Source organism: Lepus europaeus, chromosome 9 (assembly GCF_033115175.1).
Source record: "Lepus europaeus isolate LE1 chromosome 9, mLepTim1.pri, whole genome shotgun sequence".
In the NCBI taxonomy this organism is placed as follows: domain Eukaryota; kingdom Metazoa; phylum Chordata; class Mammalia; order Lagomorpha; family Leporidae; genus Lepus; species Lepus europaeus.
Window position 1 is genome coordinate 32,179,504 of NC_084835.1, and position 25,849 is coordinate 32,205,352.

The 25,849-nt window shown below is 48.7% G+C and overlaps 1 protein-coding gene across 1 annotated transcript; it reads right to left on the bottom strand.

The window, feature by feature from the left end:
- Positions 1-1,590: 1,590 nt before the first annotated feature.
- On the bottom strand, positions 1,591-25,849 carry ACOX2 (acyl-CoA oxidase 2). The gene is made up of 14 exons (XM_062201179.1): positions 25,552-25,849; positions 25,052-25,214; positions 24,735-24,886; positions 24,015-24,122; positions 21,309-21,428; positions 20,940-21,055; positions 20,169-20,341; positions 18,524-18,686; positions 16,870-17,060; positions 15,262-15,441; positions 13,879-13,984; positions 11,485-11,702; positions 4,936-5,068; positions 1,591-1,853 (listed from the first exon to the last, which is right to left on the bottom strand). Exons 1-14 carry the CDS (start codon positions 25,709-25,711, stop codon positions 1,791-1,793), a joined length of 2,046 nt encoding a protein of 681 aa, XP_062057163.1. The 5' UTR covers positions 25,712-25,849; the 3' UTR covers positions 1,591-1,790.

Sequence of the window (25,849 nt, forward strand, 5' to 3'; positions counted from 1 at the left end):
CTATGTTACTCCTTCTTTGCTCCTCCCTGAAAGGGAGGTCCGTCTGGACATTTAAGATTGGACGAATAACCAACAGCCAGGAAGCTGTAATTACTCAGTTGTCTCCATCTGCAAACTAAGATCCCTTAATGTTATTGACAGATTTCTGTGGTTTCAGTAAATCAGTGTACTAGTATAAGGTTATCATTTTGGAACATTGCTCCTCTTTCAAATGGATGGATGTTTACCTAAAAACAAAACAAAAAAAAGCTCAACCAGTTATATGTTGTTTAGCCAGTAAGGTCAACGTAAAGTAGGTTAAATGGGGGCTGGCACTGTGGTACGGCGGGGAAAGCCTCCGCCCGCAGTGCCGGCATCCCATGGGCTCTGGTTCGAGTCCCCACTGCTTCACTTCCCATCCAGCTCCCTGCTAATGTGCCTGGGAAAGCAGAGGAACAGACTTGGGCCTCTGTACCCATGTCGGAGACCCAGAAGAAGCTCAGTTCCTGGCTTTGGATCGGCCAGCTTCAGCTGTTCTGGTCATTTTGGGGGTAAGCCAGCAGATGGATGATCTCTCTCTCTCTCTCTGCCTCTGCCTCTCTTTAACTCTGCCTTTCATGTTAATAAATAAATCTTTGGGGAAAAAAAATAGGTAAAACCAAAGTGTGGAAATAAGAATAATACTAGTTGTTCTAAGTGCTTAAAGTAAAAACTTTTGAAGTCTCTTTCTCACCCAGGTTACTAGAGATAAATCACTTTTGGTAAATCTTCTCAGATGAATTATTAACAATGGAATGCTTATTTATATATTAGGGAAAGTAGCCAGCTAAGATGTTTTTGCTGTTTATCTACCGACATTCAATTTTGAGTGTTTTTTCTAGCTGGGTAAATTTAAAATAATGTGAAAAATGCAGCTTGATTATAATTGGGTCCTTAAGTCTGTTTTTATGAAATTTTAAATCATTTTCACTGTGGAAGAGTTCATTTTTATGATACTTGCATTCTTAGAGATCTGTATTTTATTTAGATTATACTACATATAGGCATTTTTAGAGGATTGTATCTTTTTTTAAAGAAATTCTTTTTTAAAAAACAGATTTATTTATTTATTTGAAAGAGAGGAAGAGACAGAGATCTTCCATCCAGTGGTTCACTCCTCAAATGCCCACAACAGCCATGACTGGGTCAGTGGAAGCCAGGAGCCCATCTGGGTCTTCCATGTGGGTGGCAGGAACCCAAGCATCTGGGCCATCATCTGCTGCTTCCCACGTGCATTAGCAAGAAGCTGGATCCAAAGTGGAAGCAGGACTTGATCCTAGGATCCTACGGGATGTAGGCAGTTTCGAGCAACAGCTTCCCCTGCTACTTTGTGTGTGCTTTCTGACATGAGGACAAGTATGTACTAAAGATACAAGTTGTAACTACTGAGCCTCTGGCTTTTGGTAGATCTAAAAGCAAAATCTTGGAATTTAAACAAATAGATGCTATAAATGGGTGGTTGTGTGTGTGTGTTTTTTTTTTTTTTTTTTTATTGTGGGAGATTTCAAACATAAGCAAAGGTAGAGGACAATGTCATGAACACCCACACACCTATGCATTGACCAGCTTCAATGATCATTTACTTCATTTTATTCTGTTATGGATTGTATTGAGATAAATCAGATACTGTTTCATGATACTACTTCAGGCTGCATCTAAAAAATAATGAATAAGAGAGTACATTTATCATTTAAGATTTGCATTTTCTATATGTGCCATAGTACCGTGATCACAGAGTGGTGCTGCTTGCTTTCTGAATAGTATTGGTCATTTCATAGGTTGGATTTCCAACTTTGTAATAGCGGCTGTATATATTTCTTATACGCAGGGTTCTCCTGTTTGTAGAAAGAAATGCATTATTAAGACAGAATATTTCTGTCAGAATTAATGGCTTTTACTTTCAAATTAAGTCTTTAGCGTCAAAAACAATATTACATAATATCCTTAATTTTTAAAACTATTTTTAAAATTGATTTTGTGTGGACATATGGAGAAACATTTTCCCCTTCGTTTTCTCATGCAGATTTTAAATTGTGGTTGTAGGTGGCCAATTAAAAAAAAACTCAGCTTATCATCTGCTTTTAGAATTTAATATAAATAAAAGGCTTGACTCTTTGAAGCTTTTTGAAACTGAACATAAGCCACAACGCAAGGAACCAGAAAGTGGAATCAGGTAAACCATATTGCCCGTCAGAATAGGGTATGCACAGTATTCTCTACTGCACTGTCTAAATTGTTTCCTTCATAGCTCTAGCATCATCTTTTCTAACTTCCTTTGTTTTTCTTTTTGTTTGCCTGTGCACACTGAAAGTGCTCCTCGAACAGAGTCTGCAACATCTATCCTGGACCATGTCCTCGGTGCCTTGGATAACTTCTGGCACCTAAACTTGTGCTTAATAAATACTTGTTGATGGAAGGAATGAATGAATCAGTAGACCTTGTTAACTCATCTAATCACTATTTGACTAAATTTTTATAATAGAATAATTGGGCAGGGATAGAGGAGGGGACCTAGTGTTGTTGTTTTGGAATTATCCCAATTAGTTCTTTGCTTGCTTGCTTGGGGAGGAGGCACAGTCTTTGCAGTTTATTTTGGAGAAACTGGCTTGAAATAGCATCCATATCAGGAAAAAAGCCACGGACACTAAGGCTAGAGGTAACCAAGAGAGAGCACAGCACCCTGTCTGGGGATAAAACTTGACAAAACCTGTCCGAGGCAAAAGACTCTCCTAGGAGTCTGAGACATTTAATTTAGCATAGCACTTTTCTTTCGGTAGAAAAATGTCTGTGAAATGTATTCCCATTTGTACTTTTGTGTCCACAGGGCACGTTTCAGCATAGCTGCTGTCTTAATTTTTTGAAATACCTGTCTTGTGCATTTTTCTACTGTGCAAATGAGGAAAAATGTCTCTTTGTAGCTTCACAATGATCTACAGCATATTAGAATATTATACTTTAGAAGTGCTATTTTGGTGGTCTCTGAAGGAGCCGGGAAAGTGTTGTACAGTCCTGTGGCTGTGTATTAGCAGTCAACTGAGTGTCATTTTGAATAACTGGAAACAGTTCTCCAAGGTCATTTGTAAATTCGTATCTCTGAATTGCTGTGCATGAAAGAGCCACATTGCTGCACCTGTCACCTTTTTAGCAAGGAGGTATAAGCTAGGATGATGAGAGTCTGTGGCACTGCAAATACAGCAGGTCCCTTTGTCGTACCTTGTAGGTCATAAAACTGTTTGTTTATTCCATAAATGCTGTGTGTCTACTCCATTATAGATCCTGGAGGTAAGAATGTGAAGACTCCATCCTTGTTATAGTCAGATGGAAAGAGATGGACAAAAATGAATGGGCTGAAGTGCTTCAGCATTTTACAAAGTCTCTTTTAACGCTAGGTGCCAGCTGTGCCCCTTGTTTAAATAAGCCTGCTCTCACGTAATATCCAGAGTAAAGCTTTTTACAATAAAAATTCTTTAAAAAGTAAAAATAAAGTCCCCTTCAGTCTTTAGGGAAGCTGAGTCTGGAGAACGGGGATGCTGCCAGAGCGGCGCTACGCCAGGTTTGAGCCGTATGTGTCAGCATTTCCTGGCAGGTGTTAAAGCAGGCCAGGTGTCTGTGTAGAGCACTCAGGGACAGGCGTTTATCGTTAGACCGTGTAAGCTGGTCTGAAGGGGGAGGACTGTTGTGTTTGGATGCCGGGATTTAAACCTAGAGAACAGGGATCTAATCAGAAAAGAATAACACACTAGAAGTAGGTTAAGTGTCAGTGTCTGCCTTCTTCAGCAAAGTCGTTCCTGTTTGCTCACTGAGTTAAAAGGACACCTTCTTGAGGACAGGGAATGGCCAGAATGCATTGGCCTTCCAGCTTATAACCATCTTGGAGTAACTGGTGGTGCTATTAACTTCTGATAATTACATTAAATTAAGCTAGGAAGTATGACAGCATGTGAATGGTTACGGGCCAGTCTCACACCATGCTGAGTGTGAACACAAGCCTGAGAGTTGCCAATTGATGAGTTGTTGAGACACCTTTTCTGAAATTGGATCACAGAGGTAAGAAACAAAGTTTCACCATGTGAATCACGTATTTGCATTAGAAAACTTAAAAAAAAAAAATCATCTGTTGTATGCCCAGAGATTCTGTTTTGATCATCTATGCCAAATCTGGTATTAAATATTAATTCCCTCGCAGGGTTTATTTCTTCACTCCAGTTAATGTTGCCACTGATGTTCTTAAAATTTTCCAGTGAGACTTAGTAGAGGCTGACACCCTGGCCCTCACCTGTCAGCATTTTGAGTCCTCACTCTCTTCTTGCTGGTAATGTGGTAGATTCCTGAGAGTTCTCTGTGTGTCTTTCTGCCATCACCCTTGTCACTGTCACTTGTGTGGCCTCCTGAGCTACTGGTGGCGATGCCACAGCCTTCTGTGCCCCCAGGATTGTGCTCTCAGAGGGAAGAGGAGGAGGGAAGCATCTCCAACAGGCAAGTGGGAGAGAGATGCCCCCACCCCAGCTTCCCGTCACTTCTGAATACCAACTTTTATCTGCACAACACTGAGAGCTGAAGGGCTCAGAGTAAGATGGTGAAATCATTGCAGTGTTTTGTTTTGTTCTTTATTCTTTTTGTTAATTCAAAGGCAGTTTGCCATTATGTGTATGTGCTCTTGGGTCTGTCAAGCCACGATTTAGAGCTCAGACCTTCCTCCTAATTCCCTCTACCAAGTTCTGAGCGGTGCACTTTGCTCATTAGTCCCGACTTAGAATTCCTGCCAGCCACACCCACTCCTGGTTTACGAATTCCCCAAAAATATCTTAGACATGCTGAGTGATTTCCGACCTAATGGAAATCAATTAAAATGGGAAAACATGGAGGTGTATTCACTGTGTGCTCTGCTCTGTTATGTAACGCGTTCTATTCAAGTACCTGGGTATTGGCTGGTGACCGCTGTGCCCACTCGAACAGACGTTCGTAGACATTTCCATCGTAACAACCAAGTGCTGAATTTAAACACTGGTCGGTGAAGTCAAAAGCATCGGTTAACAGGATGGCATCCTTCCTGAGAGAGGAAACATGGGTTTGTAAGTATTTCAGAGTGCTCTTTTGGATCTTGTTGGTTTGGGATGGTGGCTAACACCTAATTTGGGTTGCATCATTACTTCTTTCTTTATGAATTTTTTTTAGGTTTTATTTTATAATCTGTTAAAAATGCACAGTAAAAGAGAGTTCCTTAAGGCCTGTTACTTAAAAATCAACGTATCCATGTCTCCCCTCTCCATTTCCCTCTCCCTAGAAGCCATCATTCCAGTCTTTGAGCTGATATTCTGGTATTTACCTGAATATCTCTGGATATCTTCTTTGTGTAGCTACTTCTTGATGGTTTAGTATTAGATATCTGTTGGATGGCCATTGCAAGGGAGAAGGATTTGTTTTTAGCCTACCTCTCCCTGCCTCCATGCCTCCTTCCGGCCTTTCAGTGTAGTTACCATTTTGACCAGATCAGTAATCAGCACTCAGCCATGGTGACCATGTGTCATCACGGTGTCCGAGGTGACTGGGGCGCTCTACCCAGTTTGCCCCTTTTCTGATGACTCTTCATTGCCATCTTGAGTCCTCCTACCTGTTCACTGTCTCATTCTCCCTGTGGCCTCACGTCCCTCTGTATCCTGCTGCAACTCCATGACCTATGTTATACACACTCTCATGAATGTATTGAACGGGGTTTCTTGCTTTGTCATACTAGTTTTGCAAAACCCATTCTTTGTTATTCCCCTGATTTTGTGCCACTAAGTTTATAGCTGTTTAAGTTGGAAAAAGCAGTCCTGATGGGGTTGCTGAGGGTTCAGGCAGGCTCTGCTTGGTGCTCAGCAGTCACACTGCATTGCTCTAGTTTTCTCAGGTGACTGTTTCATACCTTCTCTTGTGTTCTCAAATCTACACCACCTTTCTCCCCTGTTTCTTAACCTGGATGACTTTACGTCCTATTGCACTGACAAAATGGAGGCAGTACAAGGATTTTTCCAAGTCCTCACTCTTGTGTACATACAATGCCTTCTGCCTTCTTAGTACAGGTTAGCTGTCTAGGTTTCCAGTTCAGTCTAGTCAGTCTCTCTTTGTCTGCTTTGCCTTCTATGCTTGCCTATTGGAGAATAATGTTCCAGTAATTCTCCCTTCCCCTACAACATCCCAAGGCCCCTCTGCTGGCTCATTTCCATCAGTATGGAAACATGCTGTTGGGATGGGCAAGGTGGTACAGTGGATTAAACCACAGTTCTGGATGAGCACATCCCATGTCCAAGTGCCAGTTTCAGTCTTAGCTCCTCTGCTTCATATCCAACTTCCTGCTAATGCGTCCTGGGAGGCAGCAGATGATGACTCACACACATGGGCTCCAAGCTGCAGCTTGGCAGCCCTGATTTTTTGCAGGCATCTGGGGATTGAACCAGTGGGTGGATGGTCTCTTTGTCTCTCATGCTTTCGCTGTGTCACTCTGTTGCTCTGCTTTTCAAGTAAATGAAAAATAACCACAGGAAAAAGACCCCATGCCCTCATTTCTTCCATTTTTTTTAATTATATATTTGAAAGGCAGACAAACAGCTTCTGACTGCTGGTTCACTCCCCATATTCCTGCAATGGCTGAGTCCAAAACCAGGAGCTAAGAACTCAGTCCACATCTCCCATATGGGTTGCAGAAACCAAATTACTTGAGCCATTACTGCCTCCTCCCGGTCTGCGTTATCAGAAAGCTGGAGTCGGGAGCCAGTGCTGGGAATTGAACCCAGGTTCTCTAACGTGGGAGGAGGGCATCTTAAGTTCTGGACTAACCCGTGTTCCCTCTTCCAGCTTAAAATCAGGCTTCTGGCTCCATTTCCCTGTCTGTCATCTGTTCCAGATCGTAGCTTCCTTTAATGACAAAACTTGAAGGTATTTTGCTTGTTCATGCTTGCTCTTCCCACTTCTGCCATTTCCTCCTGACTGAACACGTTCAAGTTTTCACTCCCAGCACTCTGCTGAAATAGCTGTTGTCACTGTCACCTCCTTATTATCTGTGGAGAGTCCCAAGACCTTTTCATGCAGTCACTCCTCGTGATATCATCTGTATGGTGGATTTTAAGCCAGTGACTTCAAAATTTGTTCCTGCAGGGTCACTCAACCTGCTTGCCAACTTGTGTATTAGACTTCTAACAGACTTCCAGCATAGCATATCTTCTGGACTCCGGCCATTCTGACCAGCCTGGCCCTTTGGTGGTCTTCCCCTTTTGAAATTCTCTCTGGCTGAACACCTTCATTCCTCTCTTCCTCTTGCCCCATATCTAATCTGTAGGCAAATCCTGTTCTACTTTTACAATACTTGGATCTGAACCTTGACTGCTTCTTGCCACCTCCATTGCTGTTTCTCTGGCTCATTCTAAGATGGCTAGCATCTTTCCACATTCTCCCTGCTGTTTTGCACTCTTTAATTCTTGACAGGGTAACTGGAGTGATCCTTTAAAGGCAGACACCTGATGACTTCACACTGTGTCTAGTCTACTCAGAAACCTCCCTTTCCCACACAGGAAGAGCCAAAGTCTTGCACTGATCGGCCTTCCCCTCTCTTGCCCCTCCCTATTTGGCCTTAACCCTCTGCCCTTGCTCTCAGCGTCCTCCTTAGTCACTCTTTTCCCACCTCTGTGGCCATCCCTCAGTTCCTGGATGGATGTGCTAAGCACACTCTGACCTGCAACACTAATACTTAAGGCCTTTCTGGAATGCTCTTTTACCCATGGCCACAGTCCCCTTCCCTCCAGGCCTTTCCTCTAATGTCATTTTCAGGAATTGTTTGACTTGTTTAAAACTACACAATCGCCCACCCACATCCAAATCTTCCCCAGCAGTCCTTGCCCTTTCCTCTGCTGCTCTTTTCTTCGTAACCCTTGGGAATATTCCCATTTTATATAGTGTATGCGTATCTGATTTTATGTGCTCATGTATGTGTGTGTGTCTGCTGTCTAGGTATTTGTGGCCCTTATTGATCTGAAAGTCATTCATTTGAGGGATATTTTTCTGAATTATTTTATTAATGATTTTCTCCTTGTATTTTCTCTGTCTTCTAGACTTGTCTTTTAGATGATAAACAGCTAGAATTGGTCCTTTTACTTTTATTTATTTATTGCTTTTGGTCTTTCTGCTTTCTTTCTGTGAGATTTTTTTTTTTTTTAATTTTTTTATTTTTGACAGGCAGAGTGGACAGTGAGAGAGAGACAGAGAGAAAGGTCTTCCTTTTGCCGTTGGTTCACCCTCCAATGGCCGCCGCGGTAGCGCGCTGCGGCCGGCGCACCGCGCTGATCCGATGGCAGGGGCCAGGTGCTTATCCTGGTCTCCCATGGGGTGCAGGGCCCAAGCACTTGGGCCATCCTCCACTGCACTCCCTGGCCACAGCAGAGAGCTGGCCTGGAAGAGGGGCAACCGGGACAGGATCGGTGCCCCGACCGGGACTAGAACCCGGTGTGCCGGCGCCGCAAGGCGGAGGATTAGCCTAGTGAGCCGCGGCGCCGGCCTTTCTGTGAGATTTATGCAACTCTATCCTACATCTTTGAAGATACTACTTTTTTTTTTTTTTTTTGGACAGGCAGAGTGGACAGTAGAGGGAGACAGAGAGAAAGAAAGGTCTTCCTTTTTGCCGTTGGTTCACCCTCCAATGGCCGCCACGGTAGGCGCGCTGCGGCCGGCGCACCACGCTGTTCTGATGGCAGGAGCCAGGTGCTTATCCTGGTCTCCCATGGGGTGCAGGGCCCAAGAACTTGGGTCATCCTCCACTGCACTCCCTGGCCACAGCAGAGAGCTGGCCTGGAAGAGGGGCAATCGGGACAGGATTGGTGCCCCAACCGGGACTAGAACCTGGTGTGCCGGCGCCGCAAGGCAGAGGATTAGCCTGTTAAGCCATGGCGCCGGCCAATACTACTTTTTTTTTTTTCCTAAAGTTTTCTTCTCCCTGCAGATTTTCTTGTGTCTTTAAGTTGCTTTGCTTTGGTTGCTTAAGTGTCCAGCCCAGGTGTCTGGAGATCCTTGAGTGTCCATGCATGGCTGACCAGAAGGTGGGAGTGTGCTCACTGTGGAGTCAGCTGGGTGAGCCGCCAAGGGATTCTGGCACCAGTGTCTCTAAGTCCTTCTCCCGGGGCTGGTCATGTGCTCCAGAGAGGAGTGATCTTATTTTCCTGCAGATCTAGCCTGGCTGCCAGTTTTCTAGGAATTGGTGGGAAAAGAGGGCTGAGGAAGGGAGGTATTGTCTGTAGGGCGACCCCATCTTCAGTTAGGCCTGTTCATCCTTCTGCCAGGACAGGGCCAAGGAAAGCTTTAGTGCTGCCCCAGACAAAGTGGAAGTAGACTTTCACAGCCATCCTGTCAGTCTCACTGGCGCCCCCTTCTGGAGGGCTACACAGTGTGGCTATTTCCCTAGGGGTCTCTGCTGTCACTTGTCTGCTGGGACACCATGTGGCCACCTACCCTCCCACTTTCATGTTCCCTCTCCTGTTCTGTGTCTCTTTGTTGGTCTTTGCCTTTTCAAAAATTGGAATCTGTCTGCTGATGTTTTGGTAGGGTTTCAGGAAGGAAGAAAAGTGAATGTATAGGTTGAATCATTACCGATCCCCCAGCTGATCTCAGGACCATTTAAGGCCATTTGGATCTGTTAATGAGCATTGCATAGGGAGCTGGTTTTGGTGTCACGGAATAATGAGCTGTCCTTCATGTGTCATCTCAGAAATCTGAGGGCAGTCATGACTCATCAAGGCAGGGAACTGTGACACAGAATCGTTAAAAGCATGGAATCTGTTGCACACTTAATTACCTTGAGATGGTGAGGTTACTTAGGAACCCTAATGTAAGTAAATCAATTTGTGGCCGTGATGTGTGTGGAAGCTGGCAGCTTGCGTCAGTGCTGTCTGTCTTGTCTTGCATTCTAAGTCTCTGGAGCTGTGGCAGGCACTCTGGTGCTGTTTGCAGAGAAAAACCCATGCTTTGGGGTGGTAAGGTGATCTTTTGTATTTTTATCATCACTGCAAGTGGAGCTGGAACATTATTTTGTTCATGTGCTTTCAAATGCTGAGCCTTTCAGAAAGTTAGACACAAGTGAGGTTGAACTATGTGGTACTTAATTGTGCCTTTAATGATTTCCATCACTGGAAGTCAGAATGGGTTCTCTATATTAGGGAAAGTTTACTACCTGGGGAATAATTGTATCAAATGTACATTGGACAATTTTTTGGTGATTTAATTGAAGAGAACATGTACTGGCCACCAGCTGTCTGGTAAGAGGTTATATGCAGTCATAAATGGCACATAACATAGTGAATTTCTAACAAAAAAGAGGAATTTGGTCTAGTTGTTCTTAACCTATCAGGAAAATCTTATTTTTTAAACATTTCCAATCTTTTTTCTTTTTATTCTCTTAGCATTATTGACAGAACGTTGGGAGGTCTTAGAGGAAAAGTCACATCGCCCCACATGTAGCAGGCAGCCCACTTTCTGCCCAGTGAGGTCTCAGAAGCATTGTGTTCTCATGTCAGCCCATTTTTCATATAATGGACAATGGTAAATCATTTGTTTCGCTTTAATTCTTGTCTCTCCAGTGGTCTGGTCAGGTAGGGCTTTGATTTGTTTTTCAAGTAATGATTTAGATGTGTTTATGATAACAAGATGAAAGCATTGCATTTGTATTTCATGACCCTAAATTGTCCATCAGTAGTGTTTCATTTAAACATGATTTGCATAATTGTGCAAATCAGTATATGAATTACTGCGTTAAAAAATATCATCATGAAGCTGAGGGAGGGATAAGATAAGTTCCATAAACTTGGCAAAAATTTGTTTAAGTACACATTCAATAAAGACAGGAATGTGTTTGAAATAAATAGTAGTTCAATGTGAACTTTAATGTACAGGTTAAGAGCACAGACTCGGGGGTCACATGGGGCTCCTCTTTTGGCTAATTTTGTGATGCTGAGCCAAGTGAACTCCCATAAGCTTCAATTTCCTTCCCAGTAAAAATGGAGCTTAATAGTACCCATTTCAAAGGGCTTTCTGGATTACATGAGAAGATGTTTGTCAAGCTCCTGGCACAGTGCCTGGCTGCCACCTAAGTGCTCCTTGCATGTTGGCTGTGATTAAGACTAATGTGATTAACACACCTTGTTCCTATACAGCAGGTGGCGTTGTGGTCCTATGCCTTAGAACGTGAGCATGTTCCTGTTGCCTTGACAGTGTTGAAGAGCTCAGCTGAGGAGGCGAATTTATTCTCAAGCATTTCTATCCATAATTTTTTCCCATTTTCTTCTTTTGTTAAATCTGTAATACTTTATGTTGGCATGATAATTAGGGTATAAATCTTTTCAGGTTGTTGCTTCTGCCAGACCCTGTGTTAGCAAGGTTTTAGAGACTGAAATGACTTGTGACAAGGGTCTCTGGAGGCTACCATGGTTTGAAGACCAAGCAACTCACCGGATCAGGGGGAGCAGGTCCATGTAGGCTGTTCTGGCCATGTCTACTTGGGCCCCAGACAGGAAGCCGTCATGGAGAAAGTCACCTGAGTTAGTCAGGATACCTTGCAGGGCGTGGAGGTCACAGAGGCGTTTGAGCACCTGCTGAATGGCTGGCTCGTTCTCCAGCTTCTCCAGAGCCTCCTTGAAACTCTTCACAGAGATGTAGTAGCAGTGTGCCTGCGAAGGTGCACAGATGCGTTAGCCGCAGAGTTCTGGTTTCTGGCTCCAGAAGCCATCCTGCAAGCTTGGCCTGACTGCTGGGAATAGACTTGCTGCAGCCATGTTTCCCAGCGAACTGACAGCAGCCAGCTCCTGTCCTAGCTCACACTGGGGCTGGCAGAGCCATTGTGATGGTGTGTATGGCTGTGCATGTGTGTGTGTGTATGTGTGTGCTTACTGGGGGCTGGCAAGCTTTGAAACTTGGCCTTTGGTTTTCCATTTTGCCCAGGGCAGATTCAGGTAGGTTTCAAAGTGAAGAGAACAATACAGGAGCGCTGGAGGCTGGCCTAGGGAAAGTGGAGGACACAACACTCTGTCAAGAGAGTAACTACACATCGTCTGTTGTGTTCACAGTGGGGTGTGTATGTATATATGTGCACACTTACTGGGTGGAGAAATTCACCCCAGCTAGAGTGGAATGCCTTGAGATAGGAAGTGCTGTTATTTAAGCTGTCCAGCCTTGTCAGTTAACATTCTGCTACAGGTTGGGAAGTGACCACTGGTGAGAGCTCCCCCTGTCAGACAGGCTCCTTCCCTGGGTCCCCTCTCCTTCTCTCCACAGTCTGGCAACTAAAGAATGAATGCCCGTCCCAGCAGGAGGCTTTCAGGACCCTGCTTCCCCTAAGCCGAAAGCCCTTTCTGAGTGGTCGATGCCACTGTCCAAAGGTTGTTAATGGTTCTGAGTACACTCCTTCTCCCTGGGCAAGTGCACAGAATTATCATTAGCTGTGAACTCCTTGAGGGAGAGAGGACAGGAGAGTATAAGCCAGTGCATACAGACCACTTGCAGATCTTGTCAAGTGCAGATTCCAGAGTGGGGCCCGAGTTTGTGCATGTTTAGCCATCTCTGTGATGCTCGTGCTGCTGGAAGTGGCTTTTAGTAGCCACATTACAGTGTCTTGGGTGTTAAAGGAATTCACCCAGGGACACAAGGGATGGGAAAGGTCATTCCAGGCACAGGAACTTAGGGGCAAAGGGCTGTACTTATAGTAGGCTGCAGGTGACCTCATGAGGCTGGAGTATGGGTGTACAGTGAAGTGATGAGAACTGTGTAGTTAGGGAACACCTGCTTCTGTGCCCAGGTTGGTGAAGGGCTGGGATTGACACAGCAGGGATTTTATTCCATGGGGTCAGGGCATGGCTGTCAGTCTTCGGTAGAACAGCTACCTGATCGCAGTTCTCATTTGGGAAGAATCTACCTTTACCAGGGAGGCCTTGCATGGGTGCTGGCAACTCCATTTTGCCACCCATGTGAGAGATGAATTTCCTTGCCCAAGGTCATATGGCCAGTTAAGTGGTAGCTGTGATTGCCCTGTGATGCCAGAGCTGCTGAAGACTGAGGCTGGGTCCTGCCAAGTGCTGCAGTTGATCCAGTGGTCCTGCACACTGGCATCTCTCCTGGGCAGGGTCTGAAGTTACAGGGTCAGAGCTCCAAGGGCTCTTCCACATCTGTTTGTTTTATAGACAGGGAGGTTAAAGCCCAGAGTGGGAAGGGACTTGACATTTCCTCCCTAGTATCAGCCTGTTCTTGCCTCACTTGGAATCAGCTGTCCCTTTGGTTGGAAACCTTCCTCTCCAAAGCTACCACCTCAGCCTTTGGCTGGCTAATTGCAGTTCATCTCTGGAGACTGGGCTATTGTGCCATTTCTTCTGGGAAGTGCTTCTGACTCCTCCAGCTGCGCAAAGACACATAGGCACCTGTGTTTTCCTGTCATGGTGCTTTCTTGATTATACCTGGACACAGCAGCTTTGCTGTTGAATGTCTTGCCCAGTGCCTGCTGCACAGTGGGTGCTTAAGTATTTGCCGACTGACTATGAATTATGGACAAACACAAAATGTAGTGGAAATTGAATCAGACTTCCAAGGATTGCCTGTGGGGCCAAGGGGAGACTTGACCTGCTTTTCTATCTGGGAGGAAATATTTGAACAACCTGAAGCAAATCCAGTAACAGTGCCTCATTACCTTTTCCCCTAAGAGCTGCCAGCAAGATTGCTTTGGAGTTAAGTCCTTTAATTAAAATGCCCTGGACTAAAGCCTTGGAAGTGGAATGAGGGCAGCCACCGTGCAGAGCTGGGGAACAATGGCAAAGTTGGGGTTGTCCCAGCGGGGTGGCCCTCTAAGCTTCAGCTCACCTTAGCAGCCTGGAGGTGTATGATCGTTGTCTGGTTCCAGGCCTCATGCTCACCGGCCCCAGATTGCCTCAGGGCCTGTAAACGATGCACCGAGTCCTTTGTGAGCCTGAAAGCCATAGAAAGACTAGGTCAGCTTCCCGACCCAATAGCAAAGCCTGGGCTTCCACAGAGGTAGCAATGGTAGTCCCTGAGTGTTGGCGGCTTAGTTGTCATAGAGCGTAATGTAGCCCTTCTCAGGCCATGCATTCCTTATCTACAGTGGTGAAAACTGAGCCCCAGAGGGGTTGTCTGGCTCGTCCAGGGTCACGTAGCTAATAAGGAGCGAGCCAGGGCTTGGATTTGTGCTTAATCATCCTGTGGCACAGTGGCAGCCACAGGAACTGCCCTTCTTTTTAACTCCCACTCCATCCTGAGGCCAGTGCTTTTGGGCCTCTCTCTGGGCTGACTTCACATGGTCCTAGTCAGCAGAATGGTTTTTCTTTAATGGCTGGCGACCCTGCCTGCTGCATGTTCCACCTAAGGGGTCTAAAAACAGAAAACCGACCCTTGTCCTCCAAGTCATTAGGTTACTCACTTGCCATTTTATTAACCGTTAATCACCTTTTGTTGTTGTTCCCTGCCTGTCCACCCATGACCCTTGAATTTGTGTGTAAAGCAGTGTTTATTAAGCAATATTTACGTTGCTTTTTCTAGGAATAGAAAAGCAGATGTGACACTGAGTTCCAAATGAAGAGAATGGCGTTTTTATTAGCCCAGCAGCCTTATTTCCCATGTTCCTGCTCTGCTGGGCTAGTGGATAGCTCTGCGAGGCCCGAGGCTCTTAGCAGACTGGTTTGTTACAGAGTCCTGGCACCTAGAACAGTGCCTGTCATGAATAACTGGGTGTCCTAAATTGTTTGTGATCCTGAAGTCACAGCAGCCATCCAGGCCGCAGGCTGGAGTGCTGGACCCCTCCTTATGCACAGAAACCATTTTTTTCCTAGGTGGTTTTTGGTGTTTGAATTTGGGACAGGGTTCAGAAGGATTCCTTATTAGATAGTTGAGTCTCCCCATCTTTTGCAGGATGTGGTCTGTGTTTGGCTGGGACTTCTCCTGATACGTTTGTGCATTTATGTTCGTTACACTGCGAATCATGATAGAATCTAAGGATTTACACAGTTCTCCTCAGTCTAGAGAGTGCTTGTCCAGATGGAGAAGTGATGGAGGTCTCTTCACCTTTCCTCCACCCCTGGCGGCAGGAGCCAGGAGGACGGGCAGAGTGGCTGGGGTGGTTCTTGGAAGGGTCTCCACAGATGTCCCCCAACCAATCCCAAAGGTGGCCTAGCATGGGCAGGGCCTGCCCCCAGGAGGGACAGCTGACTTCTCTGCTCCATGCTAGCTTACCTGGCTGCCACATGTGCCCAGGCCGCTGTGTAGAGCTCTGGGCAGAAGAAGTCGACTGCTGTCTGTGCTGGGCACCTGGCCAGATCAGGCAGAGCGAGATATGACACAGATCGAGGGAGGGAGCGCTGTGATGTGGAGCCTGGAAACCCCTGAGCCTGCAGGCAGCTCTTCACCAGAAACCTGAGGGTGGGGTGAGGTGGGAGCAGGTAAGAGGGCGGGTTCTGGGGGACTGCCCAGCACCCCTCACTCCCAGAGACTCCCTCTGGTGGTCGCCGGGGAGACCCCATTCCTCCTGACATCTGCCCCTCCCTGCAGAACCCCCGGGCCCTCGTGCTGTGGCCGATGCTCTCAGCTCCTGAACATACACCCTGTGAGGTCTGAGCAAACAGAATCCTCTGTCAGGATTTCTTCTCCAATTTGGAGATTTGTATTGACTTGTGTGGTGACTATGCGGAAATTAAATTTTCTTAGCTGAACAAAGGAGAGATGCGAGAATGTCAACACGAGGGTGAGGCTTGCAGGGCCGTCGGCTGCTTCCCCAGTACAGTCTGGTGGCTCTGGGTTCTGTGTGCAGAGCCCCGGGTTCTCAGGCAGCTCCACAAGACCTGTGTGATGCTCTAGAAGTAGCTGCACCTGCCTCAGTCTCAGTGTCTCCATTCACCTGAAGTGTGAGTGGGGGGTGGTGATGGTGGAGAACTGAGGGAGAGAATATTTGGAAAGTGCTTGGCAAGGGCCTGGGCACAGAGTGCCTAGCACATGCGATTGTGTTCCTTTGATAATCAGGTAAGCAGTGAACATCATGTGTCTTTACAACCTCATTGCGTGTTATCCTCCAGATGTGGAGTCACCTGAGACAGGTGAGCCTGAGGGGCTTTAGCAGCTTCAGGGCCCCAAGACACGGGAGGGGTGAGAAGCAGCCGCCTGTTTGGAGGAGGCTGACTTGCCCATTCCTGCCTCTCAGGTGGGAACCTGTTGTGTGCAGGCTGAGACTGGGGGATCAGGCAACAGGAAAGGCAGGTGTAGTCGCTGCCCTCAAGGAGCATCTCATCTAGGTGGGAAGCAGGACTAAGAAGGTAAACAAAAAAGAGAAGGCAATTACAAATGGTGATTGTTGCTCTGAAGGAAACAGGCAGTGATGGGTGGGAGGGCAGCAGGCGCAAAGGCCCTGTGGTGAGAAAGGAAATGTATGGCTGGCAGGAGTGAGCAGGAGCAGGATTGATAGGGAGACAAGGCCCAAGCTATAAGTTTCTTGTAGACCTCAGTAGAGAGGGTATTTTTCTCTGAGTTGTGGGAAGACAGAGAAGCAAGAGAAAGATGCAGCCTTTAGTCTTTGGAAAGGTTCCTTCGCTCCCTGTGGAGACGTGGGGCAGGTGACCCGTGAGGAGATTGACGCCGTTGTCTTGGTAAGGGGAGTGCAGGCCTGGCTGGGAGTGGCCATGGATCTGGTAGAAGCATGTGGGTTGGTGACCTTGGTAGGATCTGGACAACTCTCAGGCAGCACTTCCCAAAGCTTTCTGCCTTCGTGGGCATCAGACAGAAGCCTCTATCCAAGCAGCTTGGTGGTCCACAGGGCTTGGCAGTGATGACCCAGCCCAGTCCAGACCTTACCTGGCTACCTGCAAGTAGAGCACCGTGTTCTCACCCTCGTAGGTACAGGAGGCCGTCACATTGGTGACCAGTGATGGCAGGCCACTGAGCTTGGAGTAGCCGTGCCCACCGCAGGCCCTGCGGCACTGCTCGGCTCCCTGGGTGCAGAAGTCCGACATCATGGCCTTCGCCCCTGTGCTTAGCGCGTGGAGCTGTGGAGAGAGGAAGGGGGTCAGGCGGGGCGGGAACCTCCAGGAGCAGCGGTGCTCAGCGCTTACTGTTTACTGCATGCTGCGCACACCTGTGAGCTCACAGCTATGGATGTGAAAGCTGGAACTCATCCAAAGGCACGTGGCTGGGAGCGTCACTGCGGAGGCAAACGGGACAGGGGACAAGCTCACCGGGCCCCGTGTCTCCAGAGTCTCGGCAAGAGGGAGCTGCCTGCCTCGGGCCCAGCGTCCTGAAGGAGCCAGGGGTTTCGCTGGCAAGCAGAGGATTAAGAAAAGGGGCCTGAGAGGATCCACTGGCAACCCACGGTGTGGTGTGGGGGAGTGCTGCGGCCTGAACAGGTCCGCCCCAGATTTCCGTGTTGGAGTCCTCACCCCCGAGGGATGGCGTTAGGAGGGAGGGTCTCTAGGAGGTGGTTAGGTCACGAGGATGGCGCCCTTATGACTGGCATCAGTGCCCTTTAGAAAGGCCCAAGAGACCCCATGTCCCTTCCCTGAGATGAGGACCTAGCACACAGCTGTCCGTGAACCAGGAAGCAGGCCCTCGCTAGACGCCACACCCGCCAGCCCCTTGGTCTTAGATGTCCCACCCTCCATCACTGTGAGGTAACTTCCTGTTGTTGATGAACCATGCCAGTGAAGGCATTTTGTCACCAAGTCCTGGACACACCAAGACGGAGGGGCTGCAGGCAGCAGGCCTGTGTGAGCCTTTGGTTCTTGAATGCCCCTCCTCATCTTCGGACTTGCAGGTGGTCTCCCTTCACCTTCCTGTGCTTCAGCTTCCTCGTGTGTCACACGGGGCTGTAAGGGAGCCTGCTACGCAGTCGGAAGGGTTCATGAAGCAATGCGTACAAAGCACTGTGTGTGACAGACACACTCTCAGTACACATTAGCTCTGCAGTGCTTTATCTGAGACCCTTGGCCCGAGTGTGATCTGGAACCAGAATAATTTTTTTTTTTTTTATTTAAGAAAAGCAAAGCAGAACAGTTAAGGCTTATTATATATAACAAATGCACAGTGTTTGGGGCAGCCTTCGTGGTTGAAAATGCAACATGCAAAATGCATTCATGCTCAGTGGAATCAAGTTAGTTGAAGTCAAACTGAGTCACCAAATGAGTTCCAAGAGACTTGGTATTCTAAGCTCTTTGGGTTTCAGATGCACATCAGGGATTGTTGACCTGTGTTCCTCACATGTTGTGTAAGTATTTTCACTAAAATTTTTGGAGCTATGTGGTGGCCAACTGCGCATGGACCTTAAACCTTAAACACACATCAGGGTACACAGTTTCCCCAGATGCCCTGGGACATTGGAAGCCTGGGGGGGCGAGGGCGGGGACGGAGATGAGAAGGGCCCATGGGAGCAGGGCTGTGGCTGCTTCCCAGTGGCTAGAGCAGTCTTAGCCACCCTCCCCAAACCTGCCCACCAGCAGACCTCGGGCAGGAGTACCTCAGGCAGGAGTGTGAAATCTCGCTCCAGAATGTCCTTATATGCCTGTTGGAAGAATTCCAAGAGGCCGGTCGCCAGGAAGTGGAAGGCGTAACACATGGCCAGTTGAGGAAAGAGCTTCTGCTGCTGTGTCTGGTGCTCTAGGATTTTGACCTCTGGATCACTGAGGAGCAAAGAATCAGGATTTAGAAGACCGCTCCGTGCCACATCCACCTCTCCGTGTGTCAATGACATTAACTTTTAAACATTTATAGTTCTTTATAACTCACTGCAAAACTGACATGAGGCTATCAAAGTCTCATCTAAGAGTAGGCATTTAGCTTGGTGGTTAAGATGTCTGTATCCCTGATTGGAGTACCTGGGTTGAACTCCCAGCTCCAGCTTCCTGCTAATGCAGACCATGGGAGGCAGTGGTGATGGCTTAAGTAACTGGCTTCCGGGTGCCCACATGGGAGATGTGAATTGAGTTCCTTGCTCCTTGCTTTGGCCTGGCCAAGTCTTGATCGTTGCAGGCATTTGGGGAGAGAGCCAGTGAATGGGAGCTCTGTCTGTCTTTCTGTCTCTCTGTGTCTCAAATAAATACAAATAAAAAAAACCTCAACTAACATGAATATTCGTGTATTTCACTGCAGTAATACCAACATGTTTGCTTACGGGTGCTGTCCTTTGTGGAGAGTCACAGCATGAGTACCGTATTATCCTAAGGATCGGAGTCTGGTCCCATGGAGCTGGGGAGAAGGGGTGATTTGATCTGTCACGTGTCACTGCCCCTGTGCACTTGCTGAGTTCTGGAAGACACATGAAGCCTAAACAACCACTCCTAGGATGTAAACTTGAGGGCAGTGGACCCCAAGGAAGTGGCTGTTTCTGCCTTATCCATTGCTATGTCTTTGTTGCCTGAGACTGCGTCCAGTGTCGGGCTCTGGGTGGCTGTGCAATGATGGTGAGAAGCCACCGATAGCTAAAAGGAACTCGAGGTCTCCTCTCTACAGCAACAACTCTGCTTATAACCACCCTTGGGACACTGCCACAACCTAGGTGAACGGACTGTGTGCACAACATCTTTCTGGCACCCTGTCCTCCAGAGAAGACCCCCTTACCCCTGAAACTTGAAGTCAAGGTGATGGAGGACACTGGCCTAAGAGCCTGGCATTTTGTCCTCAGCACTGCCCTGGAAGTCTGCTCTGGTCACTCTCGTTTTGTAGATGAAGAAGCTGGGCTAAGCGTGGTGCCTCTGTGTACCTGACTTCCAGTCCTCAGCCCCTCTTGCATGGATCCTGGATCTTGGATCCAGGGCGTGAAACCCCACCAATCGCCAACGTTGGGTGTTCCCAAGTTCCAATCCCATTGCTGTCACTCCTCATACGTGAGGGAACTGGGGCCCTGTGAGCGCAGAGGATTTGTCCAGGGCCAGCCAGAAGGACTGGGATGCAAACTATCAGGAGGCAGCCCGTTGCTCAGCCACAAGTAAAATTATGCAGCCTCCCTCAGGTTGGGGCAGTAGCTCAGCCAGGGTTAAAGGGAACCAAGGAGACCCACTGACAGAGCTGGATGGACCCTGGTCCCAGCTGTGGTGGAGGGGTGGATCGGGTCAGGGAGCAAGAGGTATCCATGTCTGCCGGGATCGGCCCCAAGTGCCCCTTGCCTGGGCTGGAGCCGGCACTGGCGGCGGATGACCGAGTAGCGCGTGGCAATGACGCAAGCCTTCTGCAGTGGGGGTAGGATCGTGCCCAACAGCAGGTGCACCCGTGTCACCAGCATGCCAAGATAATTGCTCTGTGCTGTCCCAAGTTTGATGTAGGTGCCGTCTGGCAAGACCTGTGTTGAACAACAATAGGTGTTGGGTTGGAACCAGCCACAGGCTGCCCCACCCTCTCTAAACTGTCTCTACACCCCACAAGGCCCATGATGCTCCTCCGGAGCAGACAGTAGCACACAGCTGGCATGCAGAGGTTCAGCCGTGATCGTTGAAATACCAGAACCTTAGGCATTTATTGCCACTTCACCACATGTGGTTCCCAGCATCTTCCCTGGGACACTGAGACTTCCCCATGACCCACAACTAAAAGACTAGCACCTGTAAAATTGGGACCTCCAGGTGTTCTGCCAGCACTCTGGCTGGCTGGTGTCTGTCCAGGAGTTTGTGGCCAGGCCTCACGGTGGATGAGTATTATACCCACCACCTTCAGCCCCATACCTCCCCTGGAGTGGCCTTGCCCTAATCCCACAGGAACACAGCCTCTACATTTGATGAGCATTTACATGGAGAAGCCCAAGGCTCAGAGTGGCAAAGTGATTTGCCTAATAACACATTGCCCCTAAGCTGTTTGATCCTTGTGTTTGGCCCAGCTCAGCTCTTCGCAGGAGCCAGCAGCTCCTGGCCCAGAGCCAGCAGCAGCCTCCCCAGGCTCCTCACCTGTGCAAAACGACTCAGCATGTTCTCCCTGGGGACCCGCACATGGTCCATTTTCAGGAAGCCATTGTCAATGTGTTGAAGGCCCATCTTGGGCCCAATATCCCCAATGGTGATTCCTAGAAGGAGACGAGATGAGAATGCCCACCAGTGAGGTACCACATGCACATTTCAGCCCACAGCAGCCTGTGGTACTGGGCTTGACACACTTGCTTCACAGGTGAGCAAGCTGAGGTCAGGCGGATGCTGACTTTGGCTCAAGCTCACCCAGCCAGTTAGCACCAAGTCTGTCCAGTTAGATTCTACCTGGCCTGAGGGAGGCCTGTTGGGATCTCTGCCCGGTGGGTTTCTTCAGGGGCAACATGGGCTCACCTGGCAGTGGAGTGTGGTCCTGGAGGCTCCGGACAGGCACGATAAAGGCATGCATGCCCCGCCGGGCTCCCGAGCAGATGAGCTGGGCCAGGATCAGGGCGTGGGTGGCCGAGCGCCCCACTGAGAACACAGAGATGAGAGGCCCATCAGAGCAAGGCCTGTATGTCACTGCCCCCAACCCAGCCTCCTGGGGATGAGGTCACTGATGACAGGGGGAATTGTGCCCAAATAGCCAAACAGACTTAGCATTGACTTACCAAAGGCACTATGAAATGAGCAAGCTTGTAAAAAAAATCTTTTGGTTCCACCTTAAAGTATTACTGAATCAGTCACTGTGTCATCAGCCTCATAATAGGGAACAATTTTTTTTTTTTTTTGGACAGGCAGAGTTAGACAGTGAGAGAGAGACAGAGAGAAAGATCTTCCTTCCATTGGTTCACCCCCCAAATGGCCGCTACAGCCGCTGAGCGATCCAAAGCCAGGAGCCAGGTGCCTCCTCCTGGTCTCCTGTGCGGGTGCAGGGCCCAAGCACTTGGGCCATACTTCATTGCCTTCCCGGGCCACAGCAGAGAGCTGGAGTGGAAGAGGAGCAACCAGGACAGAATCCGGCGCCCTGACCGGGACTAGAACCTGGGGTGCTGGCACCGCAGGTGGAGGATTAGCCTAGTGAGCCACAGCGCTGGCCAGGAACACAAATTACTATTGGTCAAAATCCAAGTGGTGCCGCACCCTGTGCTGCTGCTTTCTGGTTCTCACTGGGCAGATGTGATGAGTTCCATTTCCAGATAAGGGGACAGGCTCAGAGAGTGGGCCACAGGCTGCAGGTCACTGGCTCAGAGGAGGGCAGAGGCAGAATTTGAACTGTGGTCTGCCTGGTTTTCTTTTTCTTTTTTTAAATGTGAAAGTCAGAGTTAGAGATCTTCCATCCACTGGTTCACTCCCCAAATGGCAACAAAGGCCAGAGCTGGGCCAGACTGAAGCCAGGAGCCAGGAGCTCCCTCTGGGCCTCCCACGTGGGCCATTCTCTGCTCCTTTCCCAGGCACATTAGCAGGGCGCTGGATTGGAAGCAGAGCAGCTGGAAATTGAACCAGTGTACATATGGCATGCCTGCATGGCAGGCTACAGCTTAACCCACTACACCACAGTACTGGCCTTTTATTCCTTTTAAAGATTTATTTATTTGAAAGTTAGAGCAACAGAGATGGAGAGTTTGAGAGACAGAGAGAGATCTTCCATCTGCTGGTTCTCTCCTCAAATGGCTGCACTATAGAATTGGACCCAGGCTGAAGCCAAGAGCCAGGAATTTCATTTGGGTCTCGCATGTTGGGGGTAGGGGCTCAAGCACTTTGGCCATCTTCTGCTGCCTTCCTGGGTGTATTAGCAGGGAGTTGGACCCAATGCAGGGCAGCCACAACTTGAACCAGCACTCTGATGTGGGATGCCAGTGTCATAGGTGGTGATGTAACCCACTGGGCCACAATGCTGGCCACGTGGCTGATCTTAATGGCTGATTTTGGAGTGGGAGTTGTTATAGCACTGAGACACCAATTATGATGCTCATGTTGTTTCCAAGTGCCTGGATTCTAATCCCTCTCTGGCTCCTTTCTCTAGTTTCCTACTAACGTGCACCCTGGGAGCCAGCAGGTGATAGCAAACATGGTTGGGTTCCTGCCTCCTACAGGGGAAAGTCAGGTGGAGCTCCTGGCTCCTGGTTTTGGCCTGGCCCAGCCCTGACTATTGTGGGCATTTGGGGAGTGAGCCAGCACACGATAGAGCTCTCTCTGTCTCTTTCTTGGTGTCCCTCTGCATTTCAAATAAAGAAATAAATAAGCAAGTACAGGTTTTAAAAAAGGCTGTTTTTCCCTCTGCTGTTTGACAGTGACAATTCATTTTCCTTGTCCCCTCCCCCATGTCTCCTGTTCGTTTCTCCCTGTCTCTTCTCACCTGTCTCCCTCACCTCTCTGTCGCTCTTCTGCTTGTGCTGGGATGCCTTACATGGTTTTATTTATTTTTTCTATACTAGGCGATATCTGACTGGGCCCTCAAGTGCCGCAGATGTGTTCTAGGGATGAATTCTTAAGTCCAAGGCGGCAGACCTTGGTGCGACCCCTTTCTTAGAACTTGGCACGTCACTGAGGCTGTTGGATATTTGGTGTGGCTGCCACCTGGTGGCCACAGAGGGAGACACAGTGTGGGCGGTCTGAGTGGAGATGGTGGTGGCAGAGCCTTCCTGTGTCTGAGCCCTGTTCAGGGATGGGTGCTTTGCTCTCTCACCGTGGCTGGTGGCAGGTCTCACCCTTGACTCAGGAGGTTGGAGGAACTGGGGTCGTCCTGGGACTAGGCCAAGTGTGTGTATATGAATGTGATGTGTACCTATGACGTGTCTGTGTGTGTGTGCACATGCCTGGCCTGGCCACAACCTCCAAGGTTGGCTGGGTTTCCTCATCTACTGTAAGGTCTCCCTGGGCATCACCCAGTCACTCACTACTGAAATTCTTCACATCTCTCCCCACCCCACCCCACCCCACCCCATTTTACAGAGCAAGAACCGGAGACTCAGGCAGGTGAATTGACTTGCCCAGCATCCCCAGCCCAGAACAGGAGATCAACCCGAGGTCTCTTGGATGTCCAAGCCAATGCTACCATGCCCTCCAACTTTGCTCGCCTTGGGGAGAGACAGGGAAGGGGGATGAAAGGATACTCACAGTCCCCAGGCCACCATTTGGTGGCAGTGACTGTCGGGCTATGAATCACAAACTCCTGGGTGGCCGCATCGTAGGTGGCTTCGGTCTCCAGGCCTTGAAGGTACGTCCCTTGGGATCAAGGAAAGGAGTTAGACAACTGACCCAGGCAGGGTTCTTCCAGGTGAGCTTGGAACCCTGAATATGGTATGGACTAGGCTCAACTCCCAGCTGCGCTTGCAGGCATTTCTCTCATTTGTGGCCTTGGTGGGGACACACAGTTCCTTTGCCAGTCCATGATGAGGGGATGCTGAAGTTTCCCGAAGGAGTAACTGCCCTAATGTTAAGTCATATGTGGGTAATTCAGAAAATTCATGGAAAATGGAACAAAAAGATGTCTATCTTGGTACAAAAATATTTTGAAATCCTTGCATACAAGAAATCTTTCAGAAATTCATGAGACACATGTTATGAAATAGTTATGCATGGACTACAGTTATTTTTTTGCACCAAAATAAACTATTAATTCCATTTTTCCACAGACACTTGGAAGTAACGTCACATAGTATGCTTGTACAAATTAAAAAAGGGCATGCCTTTCATAAGACCCTTGGCTGCCCTCTGCTGGAACGTTTTCATATTAAACATACAAATCTACATTTCTTTGAATGGGTCCTCCCCCTCCCCGCCCCCAGAGTTGTGCAGTGCACAGCCTGGGTACCACATGAAGCAACCCTGGCTCACCGTGCCCCAGTTCTGTCTGGGCATATGTTGAAATGATCTGGTACGTTTTGCCAAGTGGCTCCCATTTGGCAATCTGCTCCTCTGAGCCCAGGCTCCTGAGGGCTTTCAGGAAGACGATTTGTAAATTTAGGTTCAGGTCTAAAGAAAGAACTCTGTGGAAGAGAGATGCTCTGGTTGAGGGTTCGGGGTGGCCAGGTTGGGTGAGGGAAGGGGATTTTGGCATCCTGGCTGCCTTTGTTGGGGAAATGGTCCCAATGGCTCATGGGGCAGGGGAGTTTCGAGGTGGTCTTTGGCAGGGCTGCCCCAGGAGTGAGCACCTGTAAGCGTATTCTAATTCCCGACCCTCTTCCGACCAGCCTAGGCGCTGTGCTATCTTCTGCAGGTGGTATCTGTTCCGCGTGGCAGCTTCGTAGAGCTCATTCTGGCTCATGAAGTAGTTGTCCTTCCTGCTAAACTGGAGCTCGCCGTGGATGATGCTCTCTGCAGGGCAGGGAGAACAAAGGGGCTCAGAGACCTGGGTGCAGTTTCTGGCACCTCCAGATCTTCCCTCCCATTTGCCTCTCAGACAAGGACAGGAAATCGGGTATGATTGGCCTCAGAGGTGAGACAACTGAGGCGCAGCATCCAGATTGTGGCCCAGGGCTCTCCTGTCCCTCAGATGGGGGAGGGAATATTGGCATTGCTAAAAGTGGCTTCACAATCCAAAGGAATGGATCTCTGACCGTGGGACCCCGAGAGCCAAGCTTGTGAATTGAGGGTGGGGCTGCTTGCACAGGACTCGTCTTCTCGGAAGCTCCGTTCCCCAGCCACCTCTTACCAACTTTCCTCCGGAGCGCGGTGTGCTGGGCACCTCCGTCAAGGATGTTGGTGAGCCGTTCCACGCTGAAGGACTGCACACACCTCTCGCTCTCCATGTCGGGGTGCATTTGGCTGCTCCAGGCGTCGCCCAGTGACACCCGGTGCACTGGGATACCCATCCTGTCCTGAGTCTGGTATCTGAACAGAGACGCTTCTGGCCTGGCTGTTTGGAAGGTCAGCTCTGAGCCTGCGTGCAGGAGGAGCTGCCCTGGGGTCTGTGTCAGCTGAGAGCTGCTCAGTGGAGGAAAGCAGCCCTC